At 49.3% G+C, this 13,079-nt stretch overlaps 1 protein-coding gene across 1 annotated transcript in view; it reads right to left on the bottom strand.

Annotated features, from left to right (window-relative positions):
- GNMT (glycine N-methyltransferase) overlaps positions 1 to 13,079 on the bottom strand; it is an 85,359-nt gene that overhangs the window by 47,317 nt on the left and 24,963 nt on the right. Inside the window, exon 2 of the mRNA XM_029596735.1 lies at positions 169 to 305. Within this exon, the coding sequence (XP_029452595.1) occupies positions 169 to 305 (137 nt within the window). The remainder of the gene's footprint in view (positions 1 to 168; positions 306 to 13,079) is intronic.

Raw genomic sequence — 13,079 nt, 5'->3', positions numbered from 1 at the left:
GGGCATCATATACATCTTCAATACATTTTTACAAAGCACTGCTCTCTTGGATTACTGGGAGCCCTACCCCGTCCCAGCACTCACAGACGTCACCTCTAAGAATTAAGAGAGATTCTCAGGGGCCCAGAATACACTTTGTACACATCCTCAGGGGCCCAAGGCACTCACTCATCTTACCCCACTTATCAAAAGCATCCTCCTTCCTCCTGTCCCATCGCTGCTTCAGAGCGTATTTCAGCATCTTGTCACTGGCATCCACGCTGGTTACTGTGAAACCTTCCTCCACCAGCAGGATAGAGTCCACCCTGCACAAGAGAGGGGAATGTGAGAAAGGACAAGCCATGCATAAACCATTCTCTTCCGGATATTCCAGCTTACGCATTCACGTTAGGCTTTAAAACACTCTTCAGAGAATAGAGTACAGAGAGGGTGTGGAGAGGAGAGTGAGGATTAGTAGGAGGGAGAGGGTGAAAGGGATAGACTCAGGAGTCATCTTAGGAAATATTTCTGTACAGAGAGGGTGGTGGAGAGAGAGAGTGAGGATTAGTAGGAGGGAGAATATGAAAGGGATAGACTCGGGATTAATCTTAGGAAATATTTCTGTACAGAGAGGGTGGTGGAGAGAGAGAGTGAGGATTAGTAGGAGGGAGAGGGTGAAAGGGATAGACTCAGGGATTAATTCTTAGGAAATATTTCTGTACAGAGAGGGTGGTGGAGAGAGAGAGTGAGGATTAGTAGGAGGGAGAGGGGAAAGGCGATAGACTCAGGAGTAATCTTAGGAAATATTTCTGTACAGAGAGGGTGTGGAGAGGAGAGTGAGGATTAGTAAGAGGGAGAGGGTGGAAGGCAAAAGACTCAGGAGTAATCTTAGGAAATATTTCTGTACAGAGAGGGTGGGGGAGAGAGAGAGTGAGGATTAGTAGGAGGGAGAGGGTGGAAGGCGATAGACTCAGGAGTAATCTTAGGAAATATTTCTGTACAGAGAGGGTGGAGGAGAGAGAGAGTGAGGATTAGTAGGAGGGAGAGGGTGGAAGGGGGAGACTCAGGAGTAATCTTAGGAAATATTTCTTTACAGAGAGGGTGGTGGAGAGAGAGAGTGAGGATTAGTAGGAGGGAGAGGGTGGAAGGGGATAGACTCAGGAGTAATCTTAGGAAATATTTCTGTACAGAGAGGGTGGTGGAGAGAGAGAGTGAGGATTAGTAGGAGGGAGAGGGTGGAAGGGGGAGACTCAGGAGTAATCTTAGGAAATATTTCTGCACAGAGAGGGTGGTGGGGAGAGAGAGAGTGAGGATTAGTAGGAGGGAGAGGGTGGAAGGGGGAGACTCAGGAGTAATCTTAGGAAATATTTCATTACAGAGAGGGTGGTGGAGAGAGAGAGTGAGGATTAGTAGGAGGGAGAGGGTGGAAGGGGGAGACTCAGGAGTAATCTTAGGAAATATTTCTTTACAGAGAGGGAGGTGGAGAGAGAGAGTGAGGATTAGTAGGAGGGAGAGGGTGGAAGGGGGCAGACTCAGGAGTAATCTTAGGAAATATTTCTGTACAGAGAGGGTGGAGGAGAGAGAGAGTGAGGATTAGTAGGAGGGAGAGGGGAAAGGCGATAGACTCAGGAGTAATCTTAGGAAATATTTCTGTACAGAGAGGGTGAGGAGAGTGAGGATTAGTAAGAGGGAGAGGGTGGAAGGCAAAAGACTCAGGAGTAATCTTAGGAAATATTTCTGTACAGAGAGGGTGGTGGAGAGAGAGAGAGAGGATTAGTAAGAGGGAGAGGGTGGAAGGCGAAAGACTCAGGATTAATCTTAGGAAATATTTCTGCACAGAGAGGGTGGGGGAGAGAGAGAGTGAGGATTAGTAGGAGGGAGAGGGTGGAAGGGGGAGACTCAGGAGTAATCTTAGGAAATATTTATTTACAGAGAGGGTGGTGGAGAGAGAGAGTGAGGATTAGTAGGAGGGAGAGGGTGGAAGGCGATAGACTCAGGAGTAATCTTAGGAAATATTTCTGTACAGAGAGGGTGGTGGAGAGAGAGAGTGAGGATTAGTAGGAGGGAGAGGGTGGAAGGGGGGAGACTCAGGAGTAATCTTAGGAAATATTTCTTTACAGAGAGGGTGGTGGAGAGAGAGAGTGAGGATTAGTAGGAGGGAGAGGGTGGAAGGGGGAGACTCAGGAGTAATCTTAGGAAATATTTCTGTACAGAGAGGGTGGTGGAGAGAGAGAGTGAGGATTAGTAGGAGGGAGAGGGTGGAAGGGGGGAGACTCAGGAGTAATCTTAGGAAATATTTCTGTACAGAGAGGGTGGGGAGAGGGAGAGTGAGGATTAGTAGGAGGGAGAGGGTGGAAGGGGGAGACTCAGGAGTAATCTTAGGAAATATTTCTGTACAGAGAGGGTGGTGGATGCCCTTGGAGGTGGTGGAAGCTAGGACAGTATCTGAATTCAAGAAAGCCTGGGATAGATACAGGGGATCTCTGAGGAAGTGATGAGAATTGTAATGCTAAATTAATTGGATGGATGGACAGACTGGATGGGCTATACGGCCTTTGTCTGCTGTGATATTTCTGTGTCTTTGTTAAATAATCAGTTTAAGAAAAAAATTCCCAAGGTGCAATTGAAAAGAAATACCCAGCCAGTTTCAATGTCCCAGTAAACAGCTATTAAAAGTATTTGATAGCCTCATTCAACCAATTCTTCCGTATGGCTATGAGGCTGAAGTGTGCAGTCTGGCAATACAAATCCTGCAGCTCCCGTTCTGTAACGTAATCTGCATCCAGAGAACCTCCTCCAGCTAAGAACGTAGGACGCTGACCTTTACAATTCACCATCAAATAAAATAAAAACCTCAGTAACAGCAGCATTAGCTCCTTGCACTGCTAGATACTTTGTGAAATAACACAAAACTCTTAGAACCTATATAATAAGCTTGTCATACTGTAACTCCAAGGGTTCAAGCAGTAACAACCCTGCCTATTGTTATGTGGCAAAGGTCTTGCATTCTGTTACGTGAGGGGTGATTTTGTGTGCCCATGGGCCTCCGCTCGACCCCAGATGGATCCAGGACCGGACCGAGGGTTGACGACGTGTTCCACCATGGCTGACGGTCTTACCCTCTGCCAGGCCTGCAAGCTCCCAAGGACAGAATGATGTTGGAAGTTGAAACATAGAAACATAGAAATGACGGCAGAAGAAGACCAATCGGCCCATCCAGTCTGCCCAGCAAGCTTCACACTTCTTTTTTCTCATACTTATCTGTTTCTCTTGGCTCTTAGTAACCTTAGGTTCTATTTCCCTTTCACCCCCACCATTAATGTAGAGAGCAGTGATGGAGCTGCTTCCAAGTGAAATGTTAAGTTTGATTAGTTGGGTAAGCGGCAGCATAGCTCTCTGCCATGAAGCAGAGGGCAATGCTGGATATGAGTGAAGTATCAGTTTTTCTTCTCCCCTGCCGTTGAAGCAGAGAGCTATGCTGGATATGCGTGAAGTATTAGTTTTTCTTCTCCCCTGCCGTTGAAGCAGAGAGCAATGCTGGATATGCGTGAAGTATTAGTTTTTCTTCTCCCCTGCCGTTGAAGCAGAGAGCAATGCTGGATATGCGTGAAGTATTAGTTTTACTTCTCCCCTGCCGTTGAAGCAGAGAGCTATGCTGGATATGCGTGAAGTATTAGTTTTTCTTCTCCCCTGCTGTTGAAGCAGAGAGCAATGCTGGATATGCGTGAAGTATTAGTTTTTCTTCTCCCCTGCCGTTGAAGCAGAGAGCAATGCTGGATATGCGTGAAGTATTAGTTTTACTTCTCCCCTGCCGTTGAAGCAGAGAGCTATGCTGGATATGCGTGAAGTATTAGTTTTTCTTCTCCCCTGCCGTTGAAGCAGAGAGCTGTGCTGGATATGCGTGAAGTATTAGTTTTTCTTCTCCCCTGCCGTTGAAGCAGAGAGCTATGCTGGATATGCGTGAAGTATTAGTTTTTCTTCTCCCCTGCCGTTGAAGCAGAGAGCTATGCTGGATATGCGTGAAGTATTAGTTTTTCTTCTCCCCTGCCGTTGAAGCAGAGAGCTATGCTGGATATGCGTGAAGTATCAGTTTTTCTTCTCCCCTGCCGTTAAAGCAGGGAGCTATGCTGGATATGCATTGAAAGTGAAGTATGCCTTGAAAGTCACATTAACTATCATCAAATATTGAAAAGCCTAATAATTGGTAATTGAATAAGCCTAATAATTGGTAATACCTATAGCCCATGAACCCATCCCTGGTTTTTTTTTTGTTTTTTTTAATTGGGAGATGGCAGCCCTCCATCCTTCCGCTCCGTGAAAGTGGAACACCAACCACTGGCCACTGGCATCCCTGCTCTTTGAATGCCTCTGTGGCTACTGCCCCTCCGTGCAGTGTTTTGCTGCCTGCTCTTTATACGCGTCCTCTAGACCTGATGGATCCACAGTGTTTATCCCACGCCCCTTTGAAGTGCTTCACAGTTTTGGACTTCACCACTTCCTCTGGAAGGGCATTCCAGACATCCACCACTCTCTCCGTGAAGAAATACTTCCTGACATTGGTTCTTAGTTTTCCTCCTTGGAGCCTCAGCTCGTGACCTCTGGTTCTGCTGATTTTTTTCTGACGGAAAAGGTTTGTCATTGTCTTTGGATCATTAAAACCTTTCAAGTATCTGAAGGTCTGTATCATATCACCCCTGCTCCTCCTTTCCTCCAGGGTATACATATTTAGATTCTTCAATCTCTCCTCGTATGACATCCGATGAAGACCCTCCACCTTTCTGGTCGCCCTTCTCTGTACCGCTTCAATCTTGTCTTTGTAGATACGGTCTCCAGAACTGAACACAGTACTCTAGGTGAGGCCTCACCAAGGACCTGTACAAGGGGATAATCACTTCCCTTTTCTTACTCGATATTCTTCTCTCTATGCAGTCCAGCATTCTTCTGGCTTTTGCTATCGCCTTGTCGCATTGTTTCGCAGACTTCATATCATTAGACATTATAACCCCAAGGTCTCTCTCCTGCTCCGTGCACATCAGCCTTTCCCCCCCCATCGAATACAGTTCATTCGGATTTCCACTCCCCATATGCATGACTTTGCACTTCTTGGCATTGAATCTCAGCTGCCATATCTTCGACCACTCTTCCAGTTTCCTTAAATCCCGTCTCATTCTCTCCACTCCTTCCGGCGTGGCCACTCTGTTGCAGATCTTAGAGTCAACCGCAAAAAGACAAACCTTACCTTCTATCCCTTCCGCAATGTCGCTCACAAAGATATTGAACAGGACTGGTCCCAACACCGATCCTTGTGGTACACCACTTAAAACCGCTCTCTCTTCAGAGAAAGTTCCATTTACCATCACACATTGTCTTCTGTCCGTCAACCAGTTTGCAATCCAGGTCACCAACTCGGCACTCACTCCTAAGCTTCTCGTTTTATTCACCAGTCTCCTATGCGGAACTGTATCAAAAGCTTTGCTGAAATCTAAGTAGATGACATCGAACGCTCTTCCTCAATCCAATTCCTTGGTTACCCAGTCAAAAAAGTCAATCAGATTTGTCTGACAGGATCTTCCCCTGGTGAATCCATGCTGCCTCAGGTCCAGTAATTCTCCGGACTGTAGATAGTTCACTATTCTCACTTTCAACAGTGACTCCATTACTTTTCCCTACCACCGAAGTGAGGCTATCTGGTCTGTAGTTACCAGCCTCCTCTCTGTTCCCACTCTTGTGAAGCGGGACCACCACCGCACTTCTCCAATCACTCGGCACCACTCCCTTTTCTAGGGATCTATTGAACAGGTCACACATCGGACCCGCCAGCACATCTCTGAGCTCCCTCAGTATCCTTGGATGAATCCCATCAGGTCCCATGGCTTTGTCCACTTTCAGATTCTTTAGCTCTTCCCATACATTTTCTACTGTAAAAGGGTTTTCGTCTGTTCCACTTCCTTCCTGTTTCTTGTTGTGTAGAGATGGTCCTTCTCCAGGGTCTTCTTTAGTGAACACAGAACTGAAGAATTCATTTAATATATCTGCCATTTCTTCGTCTTTCTCCACGCATTGATCATTTCCACCTTTCAATTTCACTATACCACTTTGAACTTTTCTCTTTTCGCTGATGTATCTGAAAAATGTTTTGTTACCTCTCTTTATCTCCTTGGCAATCCTCTCTTCTGCTTGACTTTTTTCCGACTTGATTAATTTCTTTGTCTCCCTCAGATGAATCAAATATTCTTCTTTGTGCTCCTCCCTTTGGGATCCTTTATATTTCTTGAATGCTGTTCTTTTAGCCTTAATTTTGTCAGCCACCTCCTTTGAGAACCAGATAGGTTTCATTTTTCTTTTGCTTTTCTTTACTTTTCTAACATATAGAGTAGTTGCCTTGGTGATTGCTCCTTTTAGATTGGTCCATTGTTGTTCCACATCTCTCTCGTTCTCCCAGCCTTTTAGTTCTTCCTCCAGGTACTTCCCCATTTCATCAAAGTCTGTGTTTTTGAACTGTAAAACTCGGGTCTTTGTGCTTCTTTTCCACATTCTTTTAGTGATATTAAACCATACTGTTTGATGATCACTGGTGCTGAGGTGGACGCCCACCTGGACATCAGGTCCTCCGACCATTCCGAGCCCTTTCGGACCTGCCGCATGGAACAGCATGGAGCAGCAGGCCTGGCCTGAGGTCGAGGGAGAATGCAAGGCCCTGTGCCCGACGATTGTGTTCCGGTGATGGATCCGCCTTGTTCTAGAGTCTTGTCTGTGTTCCTGGACTGGTTTTGGGACTGAAACATTTTTTCAGGTTTTTTGTATACGACCTGCTGGAGGCGCCATCATGTTCACCAGCTTGGGGTTGTTACGACCAGCAGGAGGCGCCTGCACCCCACCTGGTTGGCTGGTTTTGCTTTGCCCACCCTGGGATCCCTCCCCCAGGTCTTCTTGGTGTTTCTTGTGGTTCTTGTCTTGTTTGTGCTGTTTTGCTTGTTTTTTGCTTGTTTGTGCTGTGTGTTTTGTTTTTGCTCGTTTGTGCTGTGTGTTTGCGCTTGTTTGTGCTACTGGTTGCTGTTTGGTTTGTTTGTGCTGTCTTGGTTTTGTTTTGTTTGTGCTGTCTGTTTTGGTTTGTTTGTGCTGTCTTGGTTTTGTTTTGTTTGTGCTGTCTTGGTTTTGTTTTGTTTTTGCTGTCTTGGTTTTATTTTGTTTGTGCTGTCTTGTTTTTGTTTTGTTTGTGCTGTCTTGGTTTTGGTTTGTTTTTGCTGTCTTGGTTTTGGTTTGTTTGTGCTGTCTTGGTTTTGGTTTGTTTGTGCTGTCTTGGTTTTGGTTTGTTTGTGCTGTCTTGGTTTTGTTTTGTTTTTGCTGTCTTGTGGTTGTCTTTTGTATTTCTGCTGCTTTGCTCTGTTTCTTGCTGTCCCCGGAGATACAAGCTTCCTTTTTTTTTTTTGGACCCTCGAATACCTCTGTGCAGTATGGACTGCTACCCTTCTCCTCGGACTATTGACAGGAGGTTTGAGGAAGGGGTCTTTGAGGAGGGGGTACTGTTATGAATCTGCCCGCGGGTCCCCCCACGAGCAGGCACTCACTAGGGGTGTGCATTCGGTCCCTACGTATTGGCAATCCGCAACGGATGTTGCCATTTTTGTTGTATTCGTGGGGAAGCAAAACGTATCGCGATTCCCCACGAATACACGAATCTTCGCCGAATTATTCGGCCATAAGAAAATGCCATACTGGGTCAGACCAAGGGTCCATCAAACCCAGCATCCTGTTTCCAACAGTGGCCAATCTAGGCCATAAGAACCTGGCAAGAACCCAAAAACTAAGTCCGCCTAAATAAATCAATTTAAACAAACCCCCTACCCTCCTGACCCCCCCAAGACTTACCAAATCTCCCTGGTGGTCCAGCGGGGGGTTCGGGAGCCATCCCCTGCATTCTCACACCCTCGGTACCGGTTTCATTATGGCGCCCATAGCCTTAGACCTACTATGTCACAGGGGCTATCGGCGCCATTTTGATTGCTGGCACCGATGGCCCGAGGGCAGGAGATCGCTCTGGGACCCCCGTTGGACCCCCAGGGACTTTTGGCCAGCTTGGGGGGGGGGGCCTCCTGACTCCCATATTCTCTCTTTCACACATATTCGCACATGTTCATTCATTCACTCTCTCTCTCACACGCACAACTACGTACAGGCAGAATCCCTCTCTCTCTCTCACACAGACAGGCATGCCGGAATGCACACACACACACACACTCACACACACACACACACACAGGCTCTCTCTTTTGCACAAACACACACTCAGGCACATGGGCAGGCTCCCCCCCCTCTCCCTCACAGGCATGCAGGCTCTCTCTCTCGTGTTCATATAGGCATGCAGGCAGGCTCCCTCTCTCTCTCTCTAACATACACAGGCAGGCACATTCTCTCTATCACACTCCCACACACGCAGGCAACCTCCCTCTCTCACAGTCACACACACAGAGGCATATACCCTCTCTCACTCTGACACATATGCAGGTAGGCTCCCTGTCTCAAACTCACACACTCACGAGCAGGCATCCTCTCTCACACAGGCAGCCATCCTCTCTCACACTCACAGGCATGCAGGCAGACCCCCTCTCTCACACTCACAGGCAGACCCCCTCTCTCACACTCACAGGCATGCAGGCAGACCCCCTCTCTCACACTCAGGGGCAGGCATCCTCTCTCACACTCACAGGCATGCAGGCAGACCCCCTCTCTCACACTCACAGGCAGGCATCCTCTCTCACACTCACAGGCATGCAGGCAGACCCCCTCTCTCACACACACAGACAGGCATCCTCTCTCACACTCACAGGCATTCAGGCAGACCCCCTCTCTCACACTCACAGGCAGGCAGGCAGGCATCCTCTCTCACACTCACAGGCATTCAGGCAGACCCCCTCTCTCACACTCTCAGGCAGGCAGGCAAACCCCCTCTCTCACACTCAGGGGCAGGCATCCTCTCTCACACTCACAGCCATGCAGGCAGACCCCCTCTCTCACACTCAGGGGCAGGCATCCTCTCTCACACTCACAGCCATGCAAGCAGACCCCCTCTCTCACACTCACAGGCAGGCAGGCAGACCCCCCTCTCTCACACTCACAGGCAGGCATCCTCTCTCACACTCACAGGCATTCAGGCAGACCCCCCTCTCTCACACTCACAGGCAGGCAGGCAGACCCCCTCTCTCACACACACAGGCAGGCATCCTCTCTCACACTCACAGGCATTCAGGCAGACCCCCCTCTCTCACACTCACAGGCAGGCAGGCAGACCCCCTCTCTCACTCACACCAGGCTGTGCCTCTCCCTCTTCTTTCTTCAGCCACTGACAGCTTAGCATCTGTCAGTGGTTCCTGGGGGCCTCTCCCTTCTTCAGCTGCTAACAGCATGAAATCCACTGAGATCCTCTCCATTTTTTGCTGCTGCCGCACTGGGGGAGGGAGACAGGAGCACCTTCCTCTGCTCCTCCTCATTTGCTGGTCTCGTGAGTTTATTCAAAATTAACAGGCCTGGCATTTCTTCGACACTAATCTCGTTCATTGTGAGATCAAAATACAGGTGTTGCGACCGTCACCTCCCGACGTCTCCACTCCGCCCACCTTACCACATTGGCGACTCCCTCCGGGGTTGATGGAAGAGTGGCTGCCGCGGCGTTCTTCGGCCGTCCTTGTCCGGCGTCCCCGGACCGGCCCGACGGTGCAAACCGCCATGTTGACCTGATACCTAGGGGCACATGTGTGGCGCGGGCCCGACTCAAGTACCAGAAGTGGCGCGAACCTCAGGGACGTCCCCCTGAGATGACGTCATCCGCTTCAGATATTTAAAGGTCTCTGAATTGCTAACAACTCGAGTTAGCAAGGATAAGGATTCGTTCTATCTACGCTGCTCTGCCTCCTCGGACTGACCAGGGGTACTCGCTCCTCGGGGGCCTCGCTCTCTCTTACTTTGTAGATTGCAGTCTGGAACCGGTACTCCCTCCTCGAGGGCCCTTGTTCCCGGACTTCTTCGAATTCACTTCTGCCTGGAAGTCATCGCTGCCTACTACATCTGTGAGTTACCATCGCTCTCTCAGAGCTTTCCCTGGAACCAGGTACTCGCTCCTCGAGGGCCTAATCCATTCCAGCTCCTGGGCTTCTATGAGACATTGTGTGAGTTTTACCATCTGGTTCGGTACATGAACTCTGCATACCCTGCCTACTCACTATATTCAGTTTCTCTACAGCTCAGTTATCCAGGATCGCTGTTCCAGTGTCTGAGGTTCTACAGCCCAGCCGGGCGCTTCCAGCTCACTACTGCCACCTCTGGTGGTTCCATGTACTGTTTAATAAAAGAACTAGTGTGTGTCTGTCTCCATACTCTGAGCCTGACCGGTGGTCCCTCTTGGGGTCTTCCCCCGGGGGTGTGGTCATCTGCCACCGGTCCAAGGATCCGCCCACAACTCTCCTAAATAATAATAACAGGACAAGCCAACCCTGAGAGTTTTTAATACCCTCACAAGCAGGAGCAGCAGAATGGCAGTCACTTCTGACCCTTGCCAGATCTGCCTACGAGTGGCGCAGGCCTGAGGTGCCACATGCGTGGCAGGATGAGGAAGCTTGCACTGCTGCACTCAGGGCTGGTGGAAGCACTAGGCGAACTAGAACTGGGCCTAGGGCACCGAGCATTAGGGGGCGCCGTCGCCGAGCAGTGGTATACTGAAGGGAGGTCAGGGGGAGCCAATGCCCCCAGGATCAAGGCCAAAGTGGGGGGGGGGGCACTGATGGCCGACACTAAGGCTCATGCGGCCGCCGGTGGACCTCATCCCACTGGCGGCTGAGCAGTGAACGACTGCTGTGCTCTGTGCCGGACACACACAGCAGGAAGATCGGCAGGACCGTGGTGGAGCTCATGTCACCACGGCCCGAAGAATAAGGTCGCGTCCAAACCTGCAGGTGCTCCTCCTCCTTCCTGCCCGCGCAGCCCCGGAAGAAAAACGTTGCCGGAGCCACAGGTGCAGGAAGGAGGAGGAGCATCAGCTGCGTGCAGAAGAGGAGCAGCGCTTACGGGCCGCCGCAAATCCCAAGTTGCAGCAGCCCGAGAAGAGGAGGAGGCCCGGAAGAAGGGCGGCCGCTGCAGACCTCACATTGCGGGCGGCCCGAGAAGATCAGGGCCACTGCAGAGCCCATCCTACGGCGACCCGTGAAGAGGAGGCCCAGAGGTGAGAGAGAGGCTGAGGGCCTGTAGAGTGTGTGTGTGTGTGAGAGTGAGTTGAGAGATTGTGTGTGGGAGTGAGGACCTGAATGTTTGCAGAGACAGCATGTGAGAGCCTCTGTGTGTGTGAGAGAGACGGCATGTGAGAGTGAGAGCCTGTGCTTGAGCAAGACAGCATGTGGAAGTGAGAGAGAGCCTGTGTGTGAGAGTCAGACAGCATGTGCCAGTGAGAGACTGTGTGTATGAATGATTGTATGAGAGAGAGCATGTGACAGTGAGAGCCTGTGTGTGTGTGTGTGTGTGTGTGTGTGTGTGTGTGAGAGAGAGAGAAAGCATGTGAGAATGAGAACCTGAATGTGTGTTTGAGGGAAGAAGACAGATGGAGAGAAAAGAAATAGAAAAAAAGACAATATAAAAGGGATTGGCAAAAAAATAAGAAAGGGGACTTCTGGGATGACGTCACTGGGGTCAGCAGCTTAGCTAGCTAGCTCCAGACCCCCCTGCCCCCCATCGGACGCCATCCTCCCCCGAAAAACTTTGATATCATAATTTTTTGCTGGGAGTCGGATCAATGTATCTGGGGGCAGCCGTTTCGACGTGATCTGCGGTGAAAACGAAGCTTCTGAGACCGGAAAGGGCTTAAAAATGGCGCGGCCTTCTCCGCAGCATCGTCGTCTCGGGCCTGGACTCCGTTCCTTTCCATCGGCGGCCATCCTCCCCTGGAACGCTTTAATACCAGGATCCAGAAGGGAGATATGTGATTGCTGTAGGTACAGTCTATGATCAGAAAATGGTGTTGTGTAATATTTTGCTCCTAATGTATATTCTCCTCTATTTTTTGCTTCCTTGGTGAGTCGTCTAGCTGAGTTCCCTAAGTATCACCTGGTAGTCGGAGGGGAGTTTAATACAGTGGCTAATAAGCAGCTAGATATTAGACCCCCCCAAGCCTATGCAAAATCAAGACAGGAGTAAAAGTGTCAATCTCTTATGTGATGAATTGCAATTAATGGACATCTGGCGGGTATTGCATCCTGGAGACTCTGACTTTATATTTTTTTCTAACCCACACCAGTCTTATTCCTGATTAGATTACTTGCTGGTATCGGATGGCTGTTTCCCGAGGGTGACAGAGGCCTGTTGGTACTATTTCTATCTCTGATCACGCTCCTGTGGCGGCAACAATACAATGTGGATCCAGGGCTCGCCCTACATTCCCTGGCGCATGCGTCTCGATTTATATCTGGACAAAGTATTCCAGACTTATTTACAAAATCAATGGCTGGAATACCTAAAACATAACGCGACCCCAGATATGAGCACTGCGACTGTGTGGGAGGCTGGTAAGGTTGTGATGCGAGGAGCAATAATAGCGTATGTGGCTAGAGCAAATAAAATCTGGTGGAGTTAGTAGATATACAAACGAGAATTTTCAAGGCCGAGGCGAAGGAGGATGCCACGTGAACAGTGGTTCAACATGGGTCAACAGGTACTAAGAGAGAGGCTGGCTGGCTGGCTACCCTGGAGAGAGTTCCCTTTCCTTTGAGCAGGAAAGGGCTCTCCGGAATGGGTTGGCCCCTAGAGTGGAGCACGAGACTTCAAAGCATGTTTGTTTTAATTAAGGATCCATGCTGTGAAGGATTAGTATTTTGAATTGCCAGAGACTGAGGGTTCCCTTTGCATCGAGGGTTCAGCCGTTAGGACCAAGATAAGCGCTGACGTCATCTCTCGCCCAAATCTACAGTATCAACCTATGTTAACTTTGTAGTTTACACAGTGCCTCTGTAAACTATGGGAAGACAGAGGATGAACAAGAGTGCAACTACCACCAGTTTTCTATAGTACTAGAAACATTACCGTGTCACCTAAGAAAGATTTCGGGAACATGGCCCATATTA

Source organism: Rhinatrema bivittatum, chromosome 3 (genome assembly GCF_901001135.1).
Source record: "Rhinatrema bivittatum chromosome 3, aRhiBiv1.1, whole genome shotgun sequence".
NCBI lineage: Eukaryota > Metazoa > Chordata > Amphibia > Gymnophiona > Rhinatrematidae > Rhinatrema > Rhinatrema bivittatum.
Note: the sequence above shows the minus strand (reverse complement) of the source record. Positions and strands in the feature narration are given on the sequence as shown.